The 21,364-nt window shown below is 43.0% G+C and overlaps 1 protein-coding gene across 1 annotated transcript in view; it reads left to right on the top strand.

Annotated features, from left to right (window-relative positions):
• The window catches only part of LOC147886097 (Insulinase (Peptidase family M16) family protein), an 81,546-nt gene that overhangs the window by 12,789 nt on the left and 47,393 nt on the right, over window positions 1–21,364 (top strand). Inside the window, exons 4-10 of the mRNA XM_087395168.1 lie at window positions 11,298–11,344; window positions 11,601–11,713; window positions 11,824–11,897; window positions 12,005–12,100; window positions 12,328–12,447; window positions 12,544–12,777; window positions 12,865–13,013. Of these exons, the coding sequence (XP_087251294.1) occupies window positions 11,298–11,344; window positions 11,601–11,713; window positions 11,824–11,897; window positions 12,005–12,100; window positions 12,328–12,447; window positions 12,544–12,777; window positions 12,865–13,013 (833 nt within the window). The remainder of the gene's footprint in view (window positions 1–11,297; window positions 11,345–11,600; window positions 11,714–11,823; window positions 11,898–12,004; window positions 12,101–12,327; window positions 12,448–12,543; window positions 12,778–12,864; window positions 13,014–21,364) is intronic.

Below are 21,364 nucleotides of genomic sequence, written 5' to 3' on the forward strand. Positions count from 1 at the left end.
GACAATGATGGTAAGGATTAGCCAAAGGGAGAGGATGATGTGGAGCAGCATGAGGATGAGCAGATTGAGGAACAGCCTGGATAGGAGGATGAGATCCCACTTGCTGATGACTAGTCTTTGACTCACCAGTTACCTTGGCCCTTGAGGCTAGTTTTGTACTTGTCATACTTGATACTTTTGTCATATGTACATTGTACTCAGCGGCCAGCTTTTTGTATTTTCAGCTATTATATATCCTCATGCAATGTACTTTCTTTTCAGTTTCCATTTGGAGTCTGGACTCTGGAGTCTTTAAATTTTTAATGTTTAAGACTTTAAAGTTTAATCTTGTATATTTTAAATGTTTTGTCATTTTATGTCATATGCTGACATGTCATATGATGTGGCGTTCCCCGACGTTCCCAATCCGCTCCCGTTCCCGTTCCTGCTCCCGTTCTAGCATCCGACGTTCCCGGAACGTTCCCGTTCCGCGGTAACTATGGATCTGGCGCTCAGATCGTGGCTGAGCTGCGCAGATCTGAAGCGCAGATCTGGCGCAGAGATTTGGAGCAGGCGCAGAGATTTGGAGCAGGAATACATGCAGCAGAGTCGCGCAGATCTGGAGCGCAAATGGCGGGGCAGAGATCTGGAGCGCAAATGGCGGGGCAGAAAAAGGGGCAGATCTGCAGCAGGGGAGAGAAGAGGCAGATCTGAGCGGGGGGGCAGATCTGTATCTGAGAAGAGACAGACTTGAGAAGAGAGAAGAGGGAGAAGAGGGATCAACCTAGCTCTGATACCATGTTGGAATATGGAAGCAAGAACTAGAACTAGAAACTGGAAATGAAATAACAAGACTGAAAGACTAGAAATACCTTGAGAAGAGTGTAGACAAGACACAAGCTAGACTGACCGTTTACAATGATGTGACCCATTGAATATATGGGCCAAAGTACAAGACATAAAGCAAGAGTGCTTATGGGATAATTGTAGAAGTGCCACATGGCACATACTCAAGACATAAAGACTAGACTTAGACTTAGACTTAGACTTAGACTTAGACTTAGACTTAGACTTAGACTTAGACTTAGACTTAGACTTAGACTTAGACTATTGTAGACTAGGAAATAGTACACTTAGTGTGCACTTATCTCTCCAATAGTTGAGGGTTATTGGAGAGTCTGCAAGACGGCAGCAACCAAGCTGAGGAAGGAGGATTCATCTCAGCCTGTTGATTACACACGTTATTGACAGTTGGTGGGCAGCGTGCTATACCTCACCAACACTCGTCCCGCCATTGCATTTTCAGTCAACTTGCTATGAAGCCAAGAGATACTCACCGGAGAGCATGTTTGGGCACCCTTTGGTATCTGAAGGGTACGTGTAACGTTGGGATCACGTACCACATAGTAAGTGACTTCTTTGGGTACCGTGATTCAAATTGGGCCAGGGATGGGGACACTTGACGTTCCACATCCAGCTATTACCTTCTTCTGGCTCGGCAGGAAGCAGCCCACATCGCTCTATCATCTAGAGAGACAAAGTAGAGAGCAGCTTGTAAGGCATCATGCGAGTCTCTTTGACTAAGATGGATTCTGGAGGACATGGAGATCCTCTAGGAGGGACTGGTAGAGATCTGTGGGGACAGCCAGAGCTGCATGGTGATCGTGAAGAACGGAGTGTCTCACGCATGGATGAAACACATCGTGGCACACTACTACCTCATCAGAGAGCTCATTGAGGACAAGTTGATAACCCTTACATACCACCCCACTACAGAGCATACTGCTGATATCTTACCAAGTCTCTCACTCGAGACCAAATGGAGCATCTCTTTCGATGCTTGGGTATTGGCCCACATTGAGACAGTGAGAAGGTGAGTTAGAATGTTCGGAATCTTTGACCCACATATGAGACGCCATATGAGGAGGACAATGGCAGTAGATGTAGGATTATCAGTAGGTTGGTGAGCATTACCTGTAGTAGCAAGTGTGTAGGCCTCAGTCAAAGGGATGCTACACATATCTAGAAGCTGCATTTAGGCAACTAGAGGGCACACACATCTCATCATTTGTGAGGTTTGTTTCAGTTCTGATTTGGTGACCCTGGACAGGTCCAAATCTGTCCCAGGTTAGGTGCCCTAGGCACACCTGGTAGGCTAGTCGGTTGGTCAAATGTGGATGAATAAAAGCAAAATTGGTGGGCAAGGGTCGGCTGGTCAAACTTTGACCCGATTAGGTGGCTGGCTGATTGGTCTGCCACCCCTAAGCCCATCCTCTTGCCCTATAAAAGAAAGGCTCCTGCGATCTCCAGTCCCATTGAAGACCTTCTTCACAGAGGCACACAGGAGCAGAGAGAAACAACAGCAAGCCATCTTCACGATCTTCCTCAGAGTGAGCAGGTCTGTACCAACAGAGTCTGCCTTGTTTTGGCCTCCATCCGGAGCCTGTTTTCCCACACTTTGTGGACGAATGTATTATTGTTGTTCCTGGCGCATCTTTGCTGTTCTTTTTATCTAACTGTTTATTCAGTCGTACATTGTATGTGATGTGAGTATTGGTGAGAGTTGTTTCCTACATATTATGCTGCAAACAAGTGCTACAGCAAGAATCTCAAATTCCGACATATTCAAGGTATGAAGGATTATTGGCACAAGACACTCTTTTGCCAAATGGAGCAGTTTGCAAATCTACAAATAAATTCTCCTCCCTAGACATGATGTGCTTGCAAGTCTTGTTATCAAAGTACCAAACTACGCTGACTGAGGAAACCATAAGGTGTTAGAAAAGTCACTGCCCCACCTGTGAGCCCCCGTTTTGAGGGGACAAGCGGGCAGGGGACTATGGGGGGGGGGGGGTAGGGGAGCAGAGGTCCTACCAGGCTGGAACCCGTGCAGCAAAGGAAGAATGGCACGGCCCTTCTACGCGGCTTATGGAGCAGGAAATGGCGGGGCCAATGATCTGCATCAGCAGCCCATGTGCTGGGCACATGGGCCTATTTATAGGGCTGGCCCAAGCCAGCCAACCAGGTCGGTGGAGGCACCCTGAAGGTCGGTGCTGCAAGCAGGGGGCCGACCCCCTGCTGGTCGGTTTTCTCCAGCCCAAGCAAGGGCCTATAAAAAGCCCCCTCTCCCCCCCTCATTTCTCATCACCTGCACAGAAAGCCTTGCACAGGCAAGTGTGCAAAGGGAGAGGAGTAGGCTCAGCAGTTGACAGCTTCACTTGCCTGTTTGTACACCCTCATCCTTTGAGCTTTTGTCTGCCCACGATTGTGGAAGAATATATCTGAGTTTTGCTATCTCTCTCTCTGTCTTTCTGAGTGTTGTATGAGCTAGATCGGGAGTGAGGTGTGAGTGATTCTATCCTCTATTTCAAACATGGTATCAGAGCAAGGTTTACAGCTCTAGATCGGAGTACCTCAGCAAGTAGGCGACTCCAATTGACACTTAGGTTCAGTTTACTGTTCTTTATTACAGCAAGGATGGAGGACAAAGATTCTACTGTTGCCTCTTCAGCCCCTTCTCTTCTGTAGTGAAGGGGTAGGGACAGATTTAGAGAAAGGGGATAGAGGAGCAAAAGAGAGAGAGAGAGAGAAAGGGGAAGAAGGAGAGGAAAGGGTAGGAGAGAGAGAGAATGAGGTAGGAAAGAGAGGGAGAGATGGAGAGGGAGTAGGGAAGAGAGAGAGACTGAGTGAGCGTAGGCAAGGAGGAGGAAGGGAGAGTAGACAGGATTAGATGTCACATCCAAAAAGTACATAGTAGGGGGTGGATGGAGACTTATATAGGCCCTCCACATTTTCCCCCTAAAGGGCCTCTAACTTGGCCTCTTTTTCCCCTTCATTACAGCCATCCCTTCCCATAGAATTTTGCCCTCAAAATTTCATATGCGGGCTGTTAAATAGGTGCAGCAAACAGCAAATAATAATCAGCCTGGTAGGCGATAGGGGTTGTCTTGGACAATGCTCTTTGGCTGCCATGAGTTCTCATCCTCAGGGACTCCTTGCCACTTGATAAGATACTCGGTGTAGACTTTGTTTCGGAGTACGTGATCCCTGAAAGCCATGATGCTCTCCGGAACATAGAGTATGTGGCCCTCCTCATTCATAGGTGGTAGCTCAGGAAGGACTTGGACATGCCGTCCGACATGTGGCTTCAGCAAGGACACATGGAAAACATTATGAATCCTACAGGTCCTGGGTAGCTCCAACTCATATGCCACCTCGCCAACTTTGCGGATGATCCTGTAGGGACCGTAATACCTGTGAGCAAGCTTCGTGTTGGTGTTACCCTTCAGCGAGGCATAACAGTTCTTATGGAGGCGTAAGTGCACATAATTACACAAGCTACCTTGAAGTTTTAAGAGTTTCATGACTACGGTCATTGCAGAACAGAGGACCAAGCCTCTCACCTTAAGGAGCTTGGGCCTTTACTATTGCAAGAAGAGGCTCGGGAAAAACTGTTTACTCAATCGGACGAGAAGGCTCTCATGGCAAGGGACAAGCCTGGCTCAAAGACTCCAAGAACAAAAGCAAGACCCTAAGCCTATTCTAATTGTACCAAGGGTATGTGATGTTTTAATTGTCCTAAGGCATGGCCCTAGGTTGACTTGACCTCTGTAATACTAGCCACGTTATGTCCAAACATATTAGTTGAGTGTGGTAGGAATCTTCTAAGCTTTCAACTCGAGTGTGCGAGTGGGTCGTTATCAAATTCAATTCTTCTATAAGCTACAATAGTCGAGATCATTGATTACTGATGATCATGCCTTATGGGTTAGAGCCCTTGGTTTGTAACATGGCTTCTTGTTATCACATTTGGATCTTCTTATTTAAGTGCTCAAAATTATGAATCACAAGTTCATATTATGGGGACATTGTTTGTCCATGGATTATTTCATTTTATGCATAGCTTAATCTTTTAAGCCTATGCCTAAGAGGGGTGCACATTATATGTGAAATTCAAGAAGGGATTTGAACCCATAATCTTGTCTTTTATGGACGTGAGCTCTACCACTAAGCTATAGAGTAGTATAGCTACTCTAAAGATAACTATAATATTATAAATGGTCCCTCCTCCCCCTCCCTCTTTTGCATGTCCATTTCTCTTAAATGCCTCCTTTACAAGCGGTCCCTCTCCCCTTTCCCCAATCTCACGTAGCTTCCTCTTTAATGCCCCCTACCCTCCATTATTCTTCAATTGAAACTCGTTCCCTCCCCCTTTATCCCTTAGTTTAATCATGGCCTTGCCCTCTTCCTTATCACCCCTCTCCATTTTTCCACAACGAATTAATAGGAATTTCCCATTTTCAATGTTAGTGGGGACATACTGATTTCTACAAAAATTGTGTCAGATAGTATCAGTAAGTCAGGTCGGTTAGTGGGCTTATCACATAAGTTTTTGTATTATTGAAAGGTTGGAGGATGTATTACACTGGGCTATTGCTAAGACCATCATAAGTATCACTTTACTTAGATAGTCGGTTTGGATTTTTGATAAGTTAATTCTCATTGTTATGTTCATCTTATCTATAATTTTTGTTGAACCTTCCTTAGTGTGTTTATTAGCTCTACAAAATGATTGAGTTGTTGACATTAACTGGGAAGGACAGTTCCAAACTATGATAGATGAATAAGGGTATATATTTTGTAGATCAAGTGGTTTGTTTGATAGTTGGAAAGGGTTTGGAAGTTGAGATGTAGAGGAGCTTCTAGCAGATATGAAGAAGGATTCACATGTTATGGCAAGAAGAGATTCAAAAGATGAGGCTCCAAGGGACGGTGTTGATTGCTTGTGGATGTAACCTCTTTGTTGAGGATGTGCAAGAGTCGGAGATGAGGGTTTGCTTAAGGTTCATGTATGACAATGTAAGTCTTAACATTTCAACTTGTACATCTCTTGGGAAGTTAAGAATTTTTCTTAGGCCTGCATCTTAGACTTGCTTCTAGTTTTTGTAGAAGGTATCCGTGATATGCATGATGAGGCATTTACCAACTAAGCATTAGAGATTGGTTCACGTCCTCGATACATTCATTTATGGATGCATACTAGGTCTTACTAGTGGCAGCTCATTTGTGGTTAGTTGAGAACATTACATGCTCTACATTTGTGTCCCACTAAGCTTTTGTCACCCTTTCGTTCAAATATTGTCACCATGTTGTTGGAGGGATACGACGAAAGCCATCTTCTGGAAATTTACATTACTTGAATTTTGCTGGAAGCTTTGCAAGGGTCAGGATTACCTAGTATTTGAAGGTGTGTAAATGCATGGTTTTTTGGCTTCGTTGTGGTTAGTTTATTATCTAAGATTCATGGTGTTTTGATGGTATAGTTTTGAGGAGTATTCGATTGACATGCATACCGTGAGATTTTTTCAATTTGGAAAACCAAAAACTTTACTTGATGCAATCCATTGCTTGTAGCTCTCCTCCCTGTGTGCCTTCTGTGGCTCCTATTTGTGGGAGCTGCTGGCAACACAATGGTTTAGCCCACCAATAATGACCAACTATCCAAAGGTGGCTAATTGCAGTCAGCAATCTCAGGGTTACTAGCCAAGGCCCTTCAAGCCCATAGGCCAGTCCAAGAACACATTTGAATATGATGTTTGCATCACAGCCCAATTTCACCAAGGTAATGCCAACGCTTTTAAATTCGCAGTACATAAGGAGGACGTAGGGTTGTAAAGGTATAGGAGTAGGATGGTTAGAGGTAGCACATGCCCATACATGGGCTCTGTACACATGCCCCTAATCCATGATTCTATTCCAGGTAGGATTAGATAATCCCTTGGGAGGGGGAGGGAGCATGAGAAGTATAAGCAGCATCTCCGTCTCTCCGAGTTATTGGACTCTGTACACTTGCCCCTAATGGCCAGATTTGGCTGGCCAAAAGAGTCTGGAAGAGTAGGCACAAGGCCAATGATTTATTGGCGTCCAGTCCCACGGATCTTGAAGGGTCTCAAGTGGACTTTAGTACAATCATTTGATATCATCTCTCTCTCTCTCTCTCTCTCTCTCTCTCTCGCTATGAGCTCCCCGTATGCCTATCCTCAAGGGAGTTCAAGTTCTCATCTACCATTGGGTCCCTAATCGTTGGATACTGATGCAAATTAAGAGATCCTCTTGGGCCTACGCTTAAGAAGACTGGGTATGGTAAACCTGGGTGTTAGGCCACGATGAAGACTCTGAGTGCTAGCCAGTGGGAGAATTGGCTAGCCAGTGGGAGGCATGTGTGGCATTTGGATCTGCTTTCCTAAGCGCGTTTTGGCAAGCCTCCAGGATGAGTTTGGGAATGTTCTTGGATTCATCTAGGTATGTGCTTTCCTGAGTGAGTCTTGGCAAGCCTCCAGGATGGTTGCATCAGTTCCTTGTTGGAGATAAGTGCACACTAAGTGTACTATTTCCCTAGTCTACATTTGTCTAAGTCTAGTCTAGTCTTTGTGTCTTGAGTGTGTGCCATGTGGCACCTCTACAATTATCCCATAAGCACTCTTGCTTTATGTCTTGTACTTTGGCCCATATATTCATGGGTCACATCATTGCAATCCATCTATCTAGCTTGTGTCTTGTCTACACTCTTCTCAAGGTACTTCTTGTCTTTCAATCTTGTTATTATTTCACTTCTAGTTTTCTAGTTTCTAGTTCTTGCTTCCATATTCCAACATGGTATCAGAGCAAGGTTGATCCCTCTTCTCTCCCCTCAGTCTGCTGTAGCCATAGCTGCCTCTTCTCAGATTTCTCCCTCGCTCAGCTGGTCGCCATCTTCATCTTCTGCCCATCTTCTCCATGCTGCTGCCGTTCCTGCTGCCGCTGCAGATCTGCCCGCCAGCTCTCTGCCAGATCTGCGCGCCAGATCTGCACGCCATTGCGCTGCCAGATCTGCTGCGCAGTTCCGCTCTCTGCCAGATCTGCGTGTCAGATCTGCACAGATCTGGCGCTGCTGTAGCTCCCGCTCCTGCTGTCGCTCCTGCACCTGCATCAACGAACGAAGACTGTCCATACAGTCCGTACGACTGTACGGAATCCGTACCTGCACGTTTGTACCTGCACAGGTCGCACCTCTCCAGCTGCTGTTCGTGATCTGCGCCATCTTCATGGAGATCTGCGCCATCTGTTCGACCTCCTGGACTGCACCTCTTTTTTGCGCCTGCGCCTCTGCCTGGGATTAAGGTACTGTGCTTTGCCTATTTCAGTTTGCTGAACAGTCCCTTTTTTGCTGGTTCCTCCTGCTTCGATGGGCTGTCACATGCTATGGCCTTGACAAAGTGGTGAGAGAACCGGCTTCTTGGATCTCTCCTTTCATTTATTTCTGGAATATCGTAAGGGAATAGACACTGCCCTTGCATCTTAGCAAGAGGTAAGACCTTCCCACATGGCATCTTCCTCTCATTCTCTCATGTCTATCGACAAATTCAATGGGTCCAACTTTCATACTTGGCAAATCAAAATCAAGTGTCATCTTATGAAAGAAGGTCTTTGGGATGTTGTTCACCGCGCTGCTCTCGAAGACTCCGACATTGAGCAAGTTGTCACTAATGTTCCCACTGCCAAGAACGACAAAGCCTATGCTATCATCTTGCTCGGTCTTGGAGATGATTACATTCATCACATCTCCAACATACAGTCTGCTTCTCAAGCATGGATCACTTTGGATACCCTTTTTGGACCCCGATCTAAAAGCTCTAAGATTGCACTTATGATTTCATTCTTTGATCTACATATGCAGGAGGGAGCTACTATAGCCTCTCATGTCAATTATCTTCGCAGTCTTATGATTCAGCTTGCATTAGTGAAGTCCCCCATCTCCGAAGAGATTGCTATTGCTGTGCTTCTCAAAAGCTTACCTGACACCTATGCTACTCTTGTTACTACCTTTAAGTATCACAATAATACTTCTCTTGAAGGTATCATCAATGCTCTCCAAGAGGAAGAAAGAACTCAACAACGAAAGGTAACTGACACTGCATTTTTAGCAAAGAAAGGAAGTTCTAAGGTAAGAAAGCCTTGCACCCATTGTGGCAAAACTAATCATATGGAGAAGGACTATTTCAAGGCTCATCCATGCACCATTTGTGGCCGTGACAATCACCGGGAGAAGGACTACTACTCCAAACCCTCTACATCAGCCCCTGCATCTACCGCAGCTCATGTTACTGCAACATCTCCATCAGCAGATCCTGCTGTTCCTTCCTCATATGATGAGAAGTGGGCTTTTTGATTACTTCTATTTCTTGATGAGAAGTGGGCTTTCTGATTACTTCTATTTCTTGTCTACCACTTTGACCACCGATGATGTAGGTCAAGGGGTTCTAGTGTCTTGGTCTTTCTGTTTGTCTACAGTCAGTCTTCTGTCTATCTAGTCTTGTCTGTCTGTCTATTTGTCTATCAATCTGACTGTGTTTTGTTTTAGATCCATCTTGTCCCTACCCTTGTGGACCCATATGAGGATATCACTTGAGGAGGGGTGTCTCAGGATCTTTGTCTGTCATGTCTTGTTTCTTGTCTCTCAGTCTATCAGTCTTTATGTCTGTCTTCTAGTCTTGTCTTTCTGTCTTACTCCTAGTGTCCACTTAAGGAGGGTGTTGGAGATAAGTGTACACTAAGTGTACTATTTCCCTAGTCTACATTTGTCTAAGTCTAGTCTAGTCTTTGTGTCTTGAGTGTGTGCCATGTGGCATCTCTACAATTATCCCATAAGCACTCTTGCTTTATGTCTTGTACTTTGGCCCATATATTCATGGGTCACATCATTGCAATCCATCTATCTAGCTTGTGTCTTGTCTACACTCTTCTCAAGGTACTTCTTGTCTTTCAATCTTGTTATTATTTCACTTCTAGTTTTCTAGTTTCTAGTTCTTGCTTCCATATTCCAACATTCCCTCCATCCTATGACCAGCCCCTCTCAAAATGTGCCAAAGCTTCAGGTTGCTGAGAAGTCTGCTCCAAGCCCCCATGGATTGGTGGGTCCACTATCCCACTGTGCACAGTTGATGTTGCTGCATTGCCCTACCATGCAGTCCTTGTAGTCGTGTACCTCTAGATGTCATACAGTTCACATATATTTGGGCCAGCCCTAATGTCATACATTTCACATATATTTGGACCAACCGTACTGCCTTTTCTACATGTCCTCAACATAAAAAACCAAACCCTTACCCTCAACCGATAATCCACCAACAAATTCTTGCTTCCAACATGTACGTTTGGAGGATGGTGCACTTCAAGCTAGTATGTGTTGAATTCCTTGTTTTTTTCTCTATGGTGTGACATTCCTTCTAGCAAAGTATTCATAGCCAACCCGGATTGTATCCAGAGGGTTATGCAGTTTTCTGAGTGAGTGCTTTATATTCACAGGTAAGGGGATCGTTTCTATTTGGAACTGGGCTGGAAAGAGAAAATGGCAATACTTGAATAGGAAAGACAAAATTGCAATAGAATATTCAAGATTGAGGCCCACCATTTTTAAATAATGTAGTCTCTCTATTCCATCTTTTACCAGGCCTGCTATTATTTGTGATTACTGGTGTGGGTGCGATGCATGAGAAGAAGAAAGAACTTGGCATGGAAGATAAAATAAGCTGTACAAAAATTAAGAAACCAAAATTCAAGAGTTTGAATCTGGTGCAGCTGGGGATGTACTAGGGAATTGGATTATTCAATATTGTGTGGGTGCAGTTTTCCCTTTTGAGTTTTGAGTACTCCTCTATCCAATGGAGACTGTTTTAAAGGAGCAAAGTTTATTGCATATTGCGTGGAACTACCAAAATTTATTGTTTTCTTGCAGTCAGTTCGTAATACGTTGTAATGAAATATAGATGATACTTGTTCCTCAGTTTTCACATCTTCTGTGACTTAGATGTTCAGGGATATCTGCTTGACATATATCAGGGATCTATATTGAACCTGGATCATCTGACATATGCTGAATTTGTCCCTTTTTTGGGTTGAGATAGCCATGATGTGAAAAATTCATACATAAAATCACTTCTGCGGCTGTAAAATAGAAGGATCTTCTTGGTGGCTACCTTGGTTGCCAATATATCTTTTTTTGCAAGTTAATACTTCATCTTTGAACTAATTAATCCACTTAAATGATTCTTAAGACCAGCTGAGTTATGGCTTTATGGCAGTTAGGTTTCCTATGTTCAAAGTATTTTAGATATGTAAGTTCCATAATTATCCTCTTTCTTCACTTGTGCGGCTCAAAGAGACTGTGCATTACATAGTGAGCGTTCTTGCAGTGAACATCTTACTGGCTGGATTGTTATAGTCTTTCTCTAACGTTTTATGAAGATTTTATCTGATGTTCAAGTTGGTCGGAATCACAGAACATATGCTTTTCATGGGCAGCTCCAAGTATCCAGATGAGAATGAGGTGAACATTTGAGCATGATATCTCTTTAAGCAAGTTGTTGATGTAGCATCACTTATTCAAGACACTTTTTGTTCATCATTATTAGGATCTTACATTAGTTTCCTGCATTCTTTGGTTCATGTTCCTCATCATTGCTCAGGATGAAAGAGTACTCCAAATCATGTACATCTCTGTGTCAATCACGGCTGTAGAATGCTCTATATATGTTTGCCACAACATGCAATTCAATGTCAATATGTTTTCATGTTGCATGCAGTATGATAACTTCCTGTCCAAGCATGGGGGCTCATCAAATGCATATACTGACACAGAACACACCTGCTATTATTTTGAAGTCAATCATAAATTTTTGAAACCTGCCCTGGACAGGTATGTTGTATCTATCTATCTAGGTCGTATACATGTTATGTGCAAGTTCCAAATAATAATTCAAAAAATGTAGATAGACGTATGAAAATTTTTATCATCTACATGTGCAGATTCTCCCAGTTTTTCATATCTCCTGCAGTAAAAGAAGAAGCAATGGAACGTGAAGTCCAGGCAGTGGATTCAGGTATGGGAGGTAGTTTTAGACATTTCATGGTCTGTTGGTGTTGAAGTTGACGTTGCAAAGCTAACTTGTCTCTCTTTCTTGTTGTCTTGAGTTTCCTCTATGTGCAGAATTTGAAGGACACCTACAAAGTGATGCTGTACGTTTGTCCCAGCTGCAATGTCATACGGCTAATCAGCTTCATCCTTTTAACTGCTTTAGCTGGGGTAGGTCCGTTTGTCCTGACTAGTGGTCAGAGCTGCTCAAAAACTTTTCTTTTGGGATCTTTTACCAGCATGCAGTAAAGGTATTTCTGGCGTTAAAATGCTAAAATTAGGATGTTTTCACCGTGCTGTGGTGCTTGTGTGATGAAGTTGTGTACACAATTACAACATCAAAAGTTTGGCTATTGTTGCATGTTTGGTAAGCTATTCAGTATTATTGGCTTTTAAAGGAAATAGGAAGAGCTTGAGCGAGCTGGTGGCTCGAGGGGTTCATACGCGAAGCAAACTTTTGAAGATGTACGAGGATCATTACCTTGGAGGCCGCATGAAACTTACAGTCATTGGTGGAGGTGGGTGGTAAGCTCAATGCTCTCCAGTTTGTTTTTCAAAGTCTGCTTGGGCCGTAGTCTTGTTTTTTATTGTGTTCTGAAACTGAACCTCCTCAGAGCCCTTGGAGACCTTGAAGGATTGGATCATTGAGCAGTTTAGTGGAGTTAGATTAGGAGGACAGAAACAACTGCGCTTTCCATGGGAAGGACCTGTCTGGGAGTCTGGCAAAATCTACCGCGTCAAATCAATTAAAGATCAGCATTATGTCTCAATAATATGGCCATTTCCATGTCTTCAAGAAGCCTATTTGAAAAAGCCTCATGATTACATCTCACACCTTGTTGGTCATGGTATGTTGGGACATACAGATTATGTGTTCTTCTCACGGTACTAGTAATGCATCAAATGTATAACATGATTTTCCGTGTTGCTAACAGAGGGTGCAGGCAGCTTGTTATCGGTGCTGAAACTGCATGGATGGGCTACAGACCTATCAGCTGGAATTGGAGATGGTGGATTCGAGCGTAGCTCAACAGGTTACATGTTCAATGTCATCGTTTATCTAACAGACTCCGGCTTAGAAAAGGTGCTTTTATTTTTCATGTAATATGGAAAGGCCCTCATGTCGAAAAGGTTGAGAGAAAAGGAAAACTTAGAGTCTCTTTCATATTGAAGCTGTCATGGGACGGAGTGCAACAAGGTTGCCAAGTCCAGTACAAGAGCATCTAGTGTGGCTTTTGTAGTTCTACATTACATCTGCAATGGCGGAACTGCTGTAGAAATGTCTAGGGAATGTTGTAGACATGTGCAAGCAAGGACGAGTAGGATTTCAAAAGATCTCATGAAAATGTCATGTCAAGATAATCGTTATATTTCTTCAAGATTTCAGAGTGCGGTTTTGTCTATGGACTGCTCTTGGTCGTCTTCAGGAGGCCAAACATAAGACGCATGATGTGATGCATGCTGCTCATAAATGGTGATATTTGATTGCATCTTCAATATTGTAAGCAAATGGAGGCAAGTATGCAAGGAGCTGGGGTAGAAACTTATGTGATTTAGAATGTAGAAGATGTTACAAGATAGGATGTCAACTCGACAAACCTCTAACACACCTGCAACTAGGTTTAGATCAACAGACACACACCTACTAACTCAACCACTATGGCTAGAAAAAACCTCAGATAAGGGTTAAAACCTTTGCGCAAAGCTTCAAACTTTTCTCTAGGAAGTGCTTTGGTGAAAAGATCTGCCACATTCTGGTGTGTAGGAAAATAGATCAAGCCCCATAGCTGGTCGCCTATTGTTTGCTGGCTAGGTACACTTCCCGAGGCTGATTTCAGGCCTGTTTTGCTGTTTGTGTCCTGTTTAATCAATTAGGACTGTTTTGGGGCTTCTGGAGTCTTCTTCTTGCTGTTTTGGACCTGTTTCAAGCATTTATCATTTGTTGCAGGCCCGAACCCAGACGATTGGTTGAACCATACAACCAAAAGCCACTCCCACCCTTGCTTCATCATGCATTAGTTCGGCTCCCATCCATCACACGTTTATTTCCTTGAGAGAAAATTAGGCTCTGCAATTGGCTGTTTGGTTCGAGAAAGAGGTGATTTTCAAAGGGTTTATGCCTTGTTGAGCCAAGCTTGGCCAAGTTTTTAGCAGAGAATTCTGAGATTGCAGTACATATCCCAACAAGAGAGGATTTTGGTGGTTTTCGGGGTGCACCATCTTTAAGCCACATATTCTCTTTGAAAGTGTTTTTCTTGCTTCAGCATTTTCCTTTCAGATACTTGCCCAGGAGGATAGGTTGGACGGCACCAACTATTCTCTTTGGAGCTTTATGATTCGTAATCTTTTGGTTGCCAAGGGTCTATCGGACTATGTCTATGGGACTATTCTCTTTGAAGCTTTATGATTAATACTCTTTTGGTTGCCAATGGTCTATGGGACTTAAGAGGTAGTGGATTTGCCTGCGGGCAAGAAAGCAATTGGAACTAAATGGCCGTACAAGCTGAAACAGAAGTCCGATGGTTCTATAGATATGTACAAATCTGTCTCAATGCAAAGGGCTATGCTCACAAGAAAGGCATAGACTATGATGACACCTTATTTCCTACTTCCTTTACTACCAAGATCAGGTGTGTGGTTGCATTGACCACATTTCATGGATGGAATATGCATAAGCTGGACATAAAAATTGCATTCTTAAATGGGTATCTTTAGGAAGAAGTTTATGTAACTCAACCTATTGGTTTTGTAGTGCCCGGCATGGAGGACAAGGTACGCAAGTTGAAGAAAGCCTTGTATGGCTTGAAACGGGCTCCTAGAACTTGGAATGCCAAGGTTGATACGTTTTTGGCTAGCAAAGAATGTAGAATAGTCCACACGAGAGCACCCTCTATGGCAGGAAAGAAGAAAGGGATTTACTCGTTATTGTTCTTCATGTGGATGATATACTGCTCACAGGTACAAATCTCGGGAAAATTGCAGACTTCAAGCTGAACTGCAATGGACTTTATAAATATTCGATTTGGGACTGCTTCACTATTATTTAGGCATCGACTTTGTACACGGTGACAGAGGCATTGGGTTATTTGCAGTCCAAATATATTGGAAAACTCTTGGAACTGTTCAAATTTCAGAATTGCAAGCTCTATTTCCCTTGTATGGAGCCAGGGCTTAAGCTGTCCGTTCATGATGCCGGTGAGCCTATTTGATGCCACTGCTTACAGCCAAGCTGTAGGATGTCATTTACCTATGTACTATACGGTTAGTTATTCAATATGCAGTGAACCAGTAAGCAAGTTTATGCACAGCTCTACGGTTGCTACCTCATTATGTGAGGCAGAGTACAGAGCAGCCTTTATAACCACAGTTGAGTGTGTTTGGCTGAGGCATTTGTTGGCCAATCTTTGTCATAGTCCAATGAAACGTTTCAGTACTTCGAAACGTGAAACATCTTGGAACGTTTCAAAAAATTAGGGGGAGTTTCAAAAACTCAGTTTGTACTTTCGGACTCAAAAAAACAAATTTCATTCCCTGCATATATCTACTATGCTAAAACTATGCAAAGCAAGCTAAAAACTCACAAAAAGACTTCATACAGTGCCTGTAAGGCCAATCATCATTGATTTTAAAAATATTCAGAAGTGTAGACAACCAGTATTCATCATTTAAAGAAGTGTTAAACCATGAAATCTAGACTCTAGAGACAAATTTGAAAGGGCAATTTAGAGTGGATAGTTAGTACTTACTAGGAGCAAGTACCTACAAAATCAGTAATGTGTAGAGTCTAGAGTCTAGACTCTAGACTAGAATGAGAAAGTAGATTACAAAAGCTCAAGCCTTAAACTTTAAATTTCATATTTTAGTAAAGTAGACAGAAATCATATTTCAGATTACAAAGTGAAAGCTCAAGCCTTAGACTTGATTTCTGATTTCAGACTTCAGAATTTTAGACAGAAATTAGTAAATTTACAGAAATTTTGAAATCTAGAGTGTAGTCTCTAGAGACAAAGTTTAAAGTGCAATTTTTCCTACAAAATCAGTAATTACTAACATATGAAGTAGCCTCTACACCAGAATCTAGATTATAAAGCTCAAGCCGTAAGCTTTAAATTCAAACTTTACTGAAATTTGAAATATTAAGTAGCAAGTTTAAAGCCCATATATGAAGCAACAAGTTTGAAGCATTAAAATTCAAAAGTTTAAACATTGGAGTCATTGAGCAACTCAGCAATGAGTACTCAATGACTCATGTCTAATTAGTAATGATTGAGATCATAGTTAGCGTACGGACATTTTTCTATACTCCATCCGTATGTCCGTACGTATGGTATTCCGTACGGCCTTCTGTATGTTTGTTTGTTTGTTGTTTTTTGGGGGGGTTTGTGTGGTTGGTTTTGTTTTTGTGTTGGGTTTTTACTTTTGAGGGGGGGGATCGATTTTGTGTTTGGCCAAAACCTTGGAAAACACATTTTTTAGCACTATTCTAATCCATACGCTGCTAATCGGTACTCCGTACACAATTGGCCGACTTTGGCTGTGGTTGGCCTCAAGGATGGTCTCAAGGAGGAGGAGGAGGATGGTACTGATGTAGATGATGATGAGGATGCTTGAGGCTTGAGCCTCATCGGTCGTGAATTGTGATGCACTTCAATTTTCAGCTTTATTTCTGGGCTGTGGCAGCCTTTTCTTATATGATGTTTTGCCTTTGATGTTTTGGTGTAGTACCTACCTTTGATCATGATGTTTGGTGTAGTATTGATCTATCATTGACACTATGTATCAAAATCTAGATTCCAGATGACTCTGGTCTTTGGAGGCTGGACTCTTTGAACTTTCATGAATCATGATTCATGACTTTAATATTAATACAAGTTTGAAGTTTCAAGTTGAAAGTTTTATAGCTCTATGTCAATGTAATGTGTACAATGTATAGTTTTCTAAATGTTTTTGGGTAAAATTAGGGTCACGTATGTTTCAACTCGTATGTTTCAACCCTAGGGTTTGAACCATACTCCTATCATACTTCCATACTCGTATGACGTATGCGTATGGTAACGTATGAAAAAAACTATGATTGAAATTTGAAATCAAATTTTAATCAGCAAGATCTAAAGCTGGTTGGGAATCTTCCCCTTGTCCCTGGGTCCCTCCTCCTCCTCCCCATCAGCATCATCATTACTACTATGAGAATTAGAGAAAGCGCTTGCATTTGATGATGATGAGCTCTTTGAGCAGTTGCTATTAAAGCTAGTGCCGTTGTTCCTGCTCGTCTACGTGGTTGAGATCGTGTGGCACATGAAAACAATGCTGCTCCTCAACAATAAATGCATGTCCTCATGCACAGGGTGAAAGATTTCATCCTTAGGGACCTGCACACGTATCTTATCAAGATTCACCTCTTGTGGACCTTGTGCACCTTGTATGGTCTTCATTCGTCGAAGGAGTCATAGATTGTCATGGATATATACGAGCCTACGATCCAAATAATGAATTAGCACCGGTAACAAGCCTCAATTGAGCTTCACGGAGACATGCACGGGCTGAGCGAAACTCGCCAAAGGAGTTTCTAAATGGTGGAGATGGTTCTGAAAAGCATCTTGCAATATTGCATCCGGCGATGACCGCTCAAGAAAACTTGCCGAGACTCCAGCCTGCAGTCAACTCAGCATCATCCACCTTGTCCTCCCTTCTCCATTGAGGATGCAAAATTTGCGCTACTGTATGGCTAGGCCTATGTAACCATGTCCATCTGTTCTCCCACAAGGCCATAATCTCTTGCTGTCTGCAATTTGCACAGGAGAATATTAAGGATCAAGAAAATCTAGATTCTAAATACAAATCAAGTATTAAGATGCAAAATCTGAAAGCTGAAATCAGAAAATTAATTGCAACGAACTGAAAATTTAGGATTCCTGAATTTATATTTACCTTGCTGCATCAAGCCATGTGCATGCACCCTTTCAACGCCTTTCCGACAGTCTCCATGAACTCATACACAAGTTAAGTAGTCTATCCTTCTCTATCGACAAGTCGAAGGGTATTGAAAAGGGGCTGCACAATCCCCATAATCTCCTCAGCGCATGCCAATGGTCACCATGGAATCCATGTCCTCAGCGCCTTATCCCATGTGAACCATTCTTCACTGATTATCATGTGCCTCAAGTTAGGCTTCACCTTTACCAAGCATGAACAAAACAATAAAGAGATAGGAAAAGTGGTCTTTGAGGGCTTCCGAATCTCATGGGGGCTATAGTGTCGAAAAATTGCAAGGGCTCTATGCTTCCTTGTCAAAAAAGTCGCCATGCTCCGTGCCTTGTCAAACACCGGGGAGATCAGGGAAGTTTCTCTATGTCCTCTATAAAAATATCCAAGCTATGTGCCAACATAGGGAGTCCAAAGTATGTGTGGATAGTCGCTCTCTATTAGTGCATCTGTGCGTTGACAATTATTGACATTGTCTATGACAACCTGTACTATATTTTGAGCCCCCACGTCTTCTACTAGCTTCTTGATGTGGTTGGAAATGTAGTCACCTGTATGGGATTCATATGATGCATCAGTAGATCTGAGAAACATAGTACTAACACAAGATGAGACAAGGATATTGATGAGAGGACGTCTCCTTGTATCTGACCATCCATCACATAAAATGGAGTATCCATATTTACCCCACAATGCCTTGATAGGCTGCAGCTCTTTCTCAACTCAGACACCTCTCTGCTTTCAGCCCTCGAGTGCGTTATGTCCAAGAAGATGGAGGCCTTAATGAATGTCCTACCTGAAACCAGCCTTCAGGAATCTAAAGGGCAGTGATCTTCTTCTACTCTGTCTTAAACTTCAATTACAGCCATAAAGCAAATTATTTACTTCAACCACTTAGCAATTCTCAAAAATAAACTTCAACAACAACAAGGGGAGGCTAGAATGCCCCTGCTCAATGCAAAATAGTACACAAGACACCCACTGGCCCCAAATGCTTGGCACCCCTTTCAGTATTTATTTACTTCTTTTGAAATGTGAAAAGCGGCTCACCCCTGATCTGTTCTCTTCCAACTCTTCTGTCAAGCTTTGGGCATCTATTTCACGGTGCACCACTGAGATCCAACTGGCAAGGCATGCTATGGCATTTCCCCTCTATCTGTGCCAATTGAAGGCATAAAGGCATCAAATGCAGCCAAATGACCCTCTGGCCTTTTTCCCAGGCACACCCTCTGTGACTGGGTGTTTGCTTGAGCGTGCAAGGCCCAGAGAGTGCTCCAAGCAACAAAATGCACAGCAAAAGTTTCCAAAAGAACAAAAGTAAATAAAAGGAAATCCAATACAACTGTACCTGCTGTCCGTGGAAGAGGGGCGAGTTCTTCTCTCGCACCTATCCCTTGTCCAAGCTCCCAGTAGGGTGCAGGTAACTCCCAGCGTTCGGGTAAAGAGTTAAGGACAGGAAGAAAGTGGAAGGAAGGCAAGGAAAAGCTGTAGAGGAAAGCTGGTCCATAGATCCTCCTTGAAATGACTGCCTTAGGATATGTGCCCAAGTCCTCCTAAGAGGGCGTCCAAAAGCAGCAGGGAAAGCTCCTCCTGCAGCTTGCACTGGTCCAGAACATCAAAATAATATATTTCCATCCAAAGCTATGGACACAATACAAAAGAGATAGATCCAAAGTCCCACTAGAGTGTGGTCCTTTGATCTTACCACCAGGTACTTCTACTATCTGCCGGATATCTCAAATACTTGAGCCCGCGTGCTCCACCTCGAGCGTGTGTAGACTCTTTGTCCTTGATCCTTGCATCTTGCTGTCCATGATGACAGCCAAGGGTGGAGCCTCTTCCAAGCTTTGTCTGCTGGTCCTGGACACCTTCCTAGGGCTCGTGGAAGCCTGTCTGGCTGACCTCCTGCTGCTGCAATCTGCTGCTGAGCTGCTCCTCCAATTGGATGAATGAAAGAAAGAAAATATGACAACAATGCTGATTATGGCTGGACGTTTGTGGACAAGAAAGAAAGTGCTATTCTTGAGCCCTTGGATGGGGCAGGTAGGTGACATTGTAAAATCCCTTTGATGGAGCTGCAATAGCGCCCAGAAGTTTCATACATAGGCCTCCAAATGGGCCATTATATAGGCCTTGATTGAGGTCTAGCTGACATGGTGTGTGAATATCCATAGACTAGCCTTGACTGGCTAGAGGCCCTCGAACCAAAAGGTGTCGAATGCTCTCTGCTTGATTTTTATGTAACTTCGAGAGCTAATCCATCTTCAGTTCCTCCTAGCTGAACACATCGGTAAGCCAATTTTGTCTGCATCAAAGGAATAATTTTATAGGGGAATGAGGAGTTGGTTTGGAGAACAAGGGGAGTGAAGAATGAAAATTTTATGACAAAAGTGCGAGTGACGTGTTCCCGACCTCCAATAATGGCATCCTTGTGGGCGTAGATGGAGCTGCCGGCATATGGATAGACATAGGCTTGCAAACATGCCATTATACAAGCTCAGGTTGAGGTTTGCTTGGCCTGTTAGCGCAGCCTGTGGCTGCCATAGACCAGGTGTCAAGCCTCAATCTTGTTGACATTATCAAATCTGGTCAGCTAGATCATAGGGCCTAGTGTTCTATGTGGAGTCCCTTTTGTGGTGCCAGTAAGAATATCAAGCAATGTTATGGTTTACATTTAGCCAAAGGCTGATAATTCCATTCTAAATATCGCGCCTTTTTTCACTTTACGAATTAAGTCATCAATGATGAGGAATAACTTATCGATGACAACATTGCTACTTCTCTTGGTTAGGCTTCTTATTACCGTCCTTATTAGTTGCTTTCTTCTTGCAATCCTTGGCTTGTTACAGTTAAAGCACTTAGCCAACCATGGTGCATTTGCGTGACTTTGCATCCAATTTCCAGCGATGATCATCATGTATGTGGACATATGCTATGCAACCGATCGTATCTACAAAAATTGTGGGTCACCGTAACCCATCTTATAATACTTTGTGGGTTGTGATTTTTTGAGACCTATCCTTATTAAGGCCTTGTATTGCAAAAACATTGTTAGCATCTTTTTCGCTTCATCTCTTGATGTGGGCATGGTATTTGGTGCAGACAACATCTTCTGGAGCAACCTATCACAATTCAAACATACATAGGCTTCGAACAATGATGATTCGGTATACACTAATCCATACATGATGATTCTCAAAACAAACAATATCCAAATAATGAGTCAAATTAATGCAAGAGCTAACCTCGTTAAGACCGAGACACTTGTATCCCCCCACCCATACTTTACTTGCGGATTCAAGATTGAGAGACAAGCACGTAGTTTAGACATCCTAGCACCCTCGTACAACCATGCTAGACCTTTCGAAGCCCTATAAGTTGCCACTTGTCATCCGCAAGTTGTGCACCAGCTGCAGGGTCCCAGTTCCCATCTCATAGCTATGCTTCACCTCT

The sequence above is a fragment of the Dipteris shenzhenensis genome, chromosome 24, assembly GCF_047967505.1.
Source record: "Dipteris shenzhenensis isolate YYH24624 ecotype China chromosome 24, Dip_SZ_1.0, whole genome shotgun sequence".
Classification (NCBI taxonomy): domain Eukaryota; kingdom Viridiplantae; phylum Streptophyta; class Polypodiopsida; order Gleicheniales; family Dipteridaceae; genus Dipteris; species Dipteris shenzhenensis.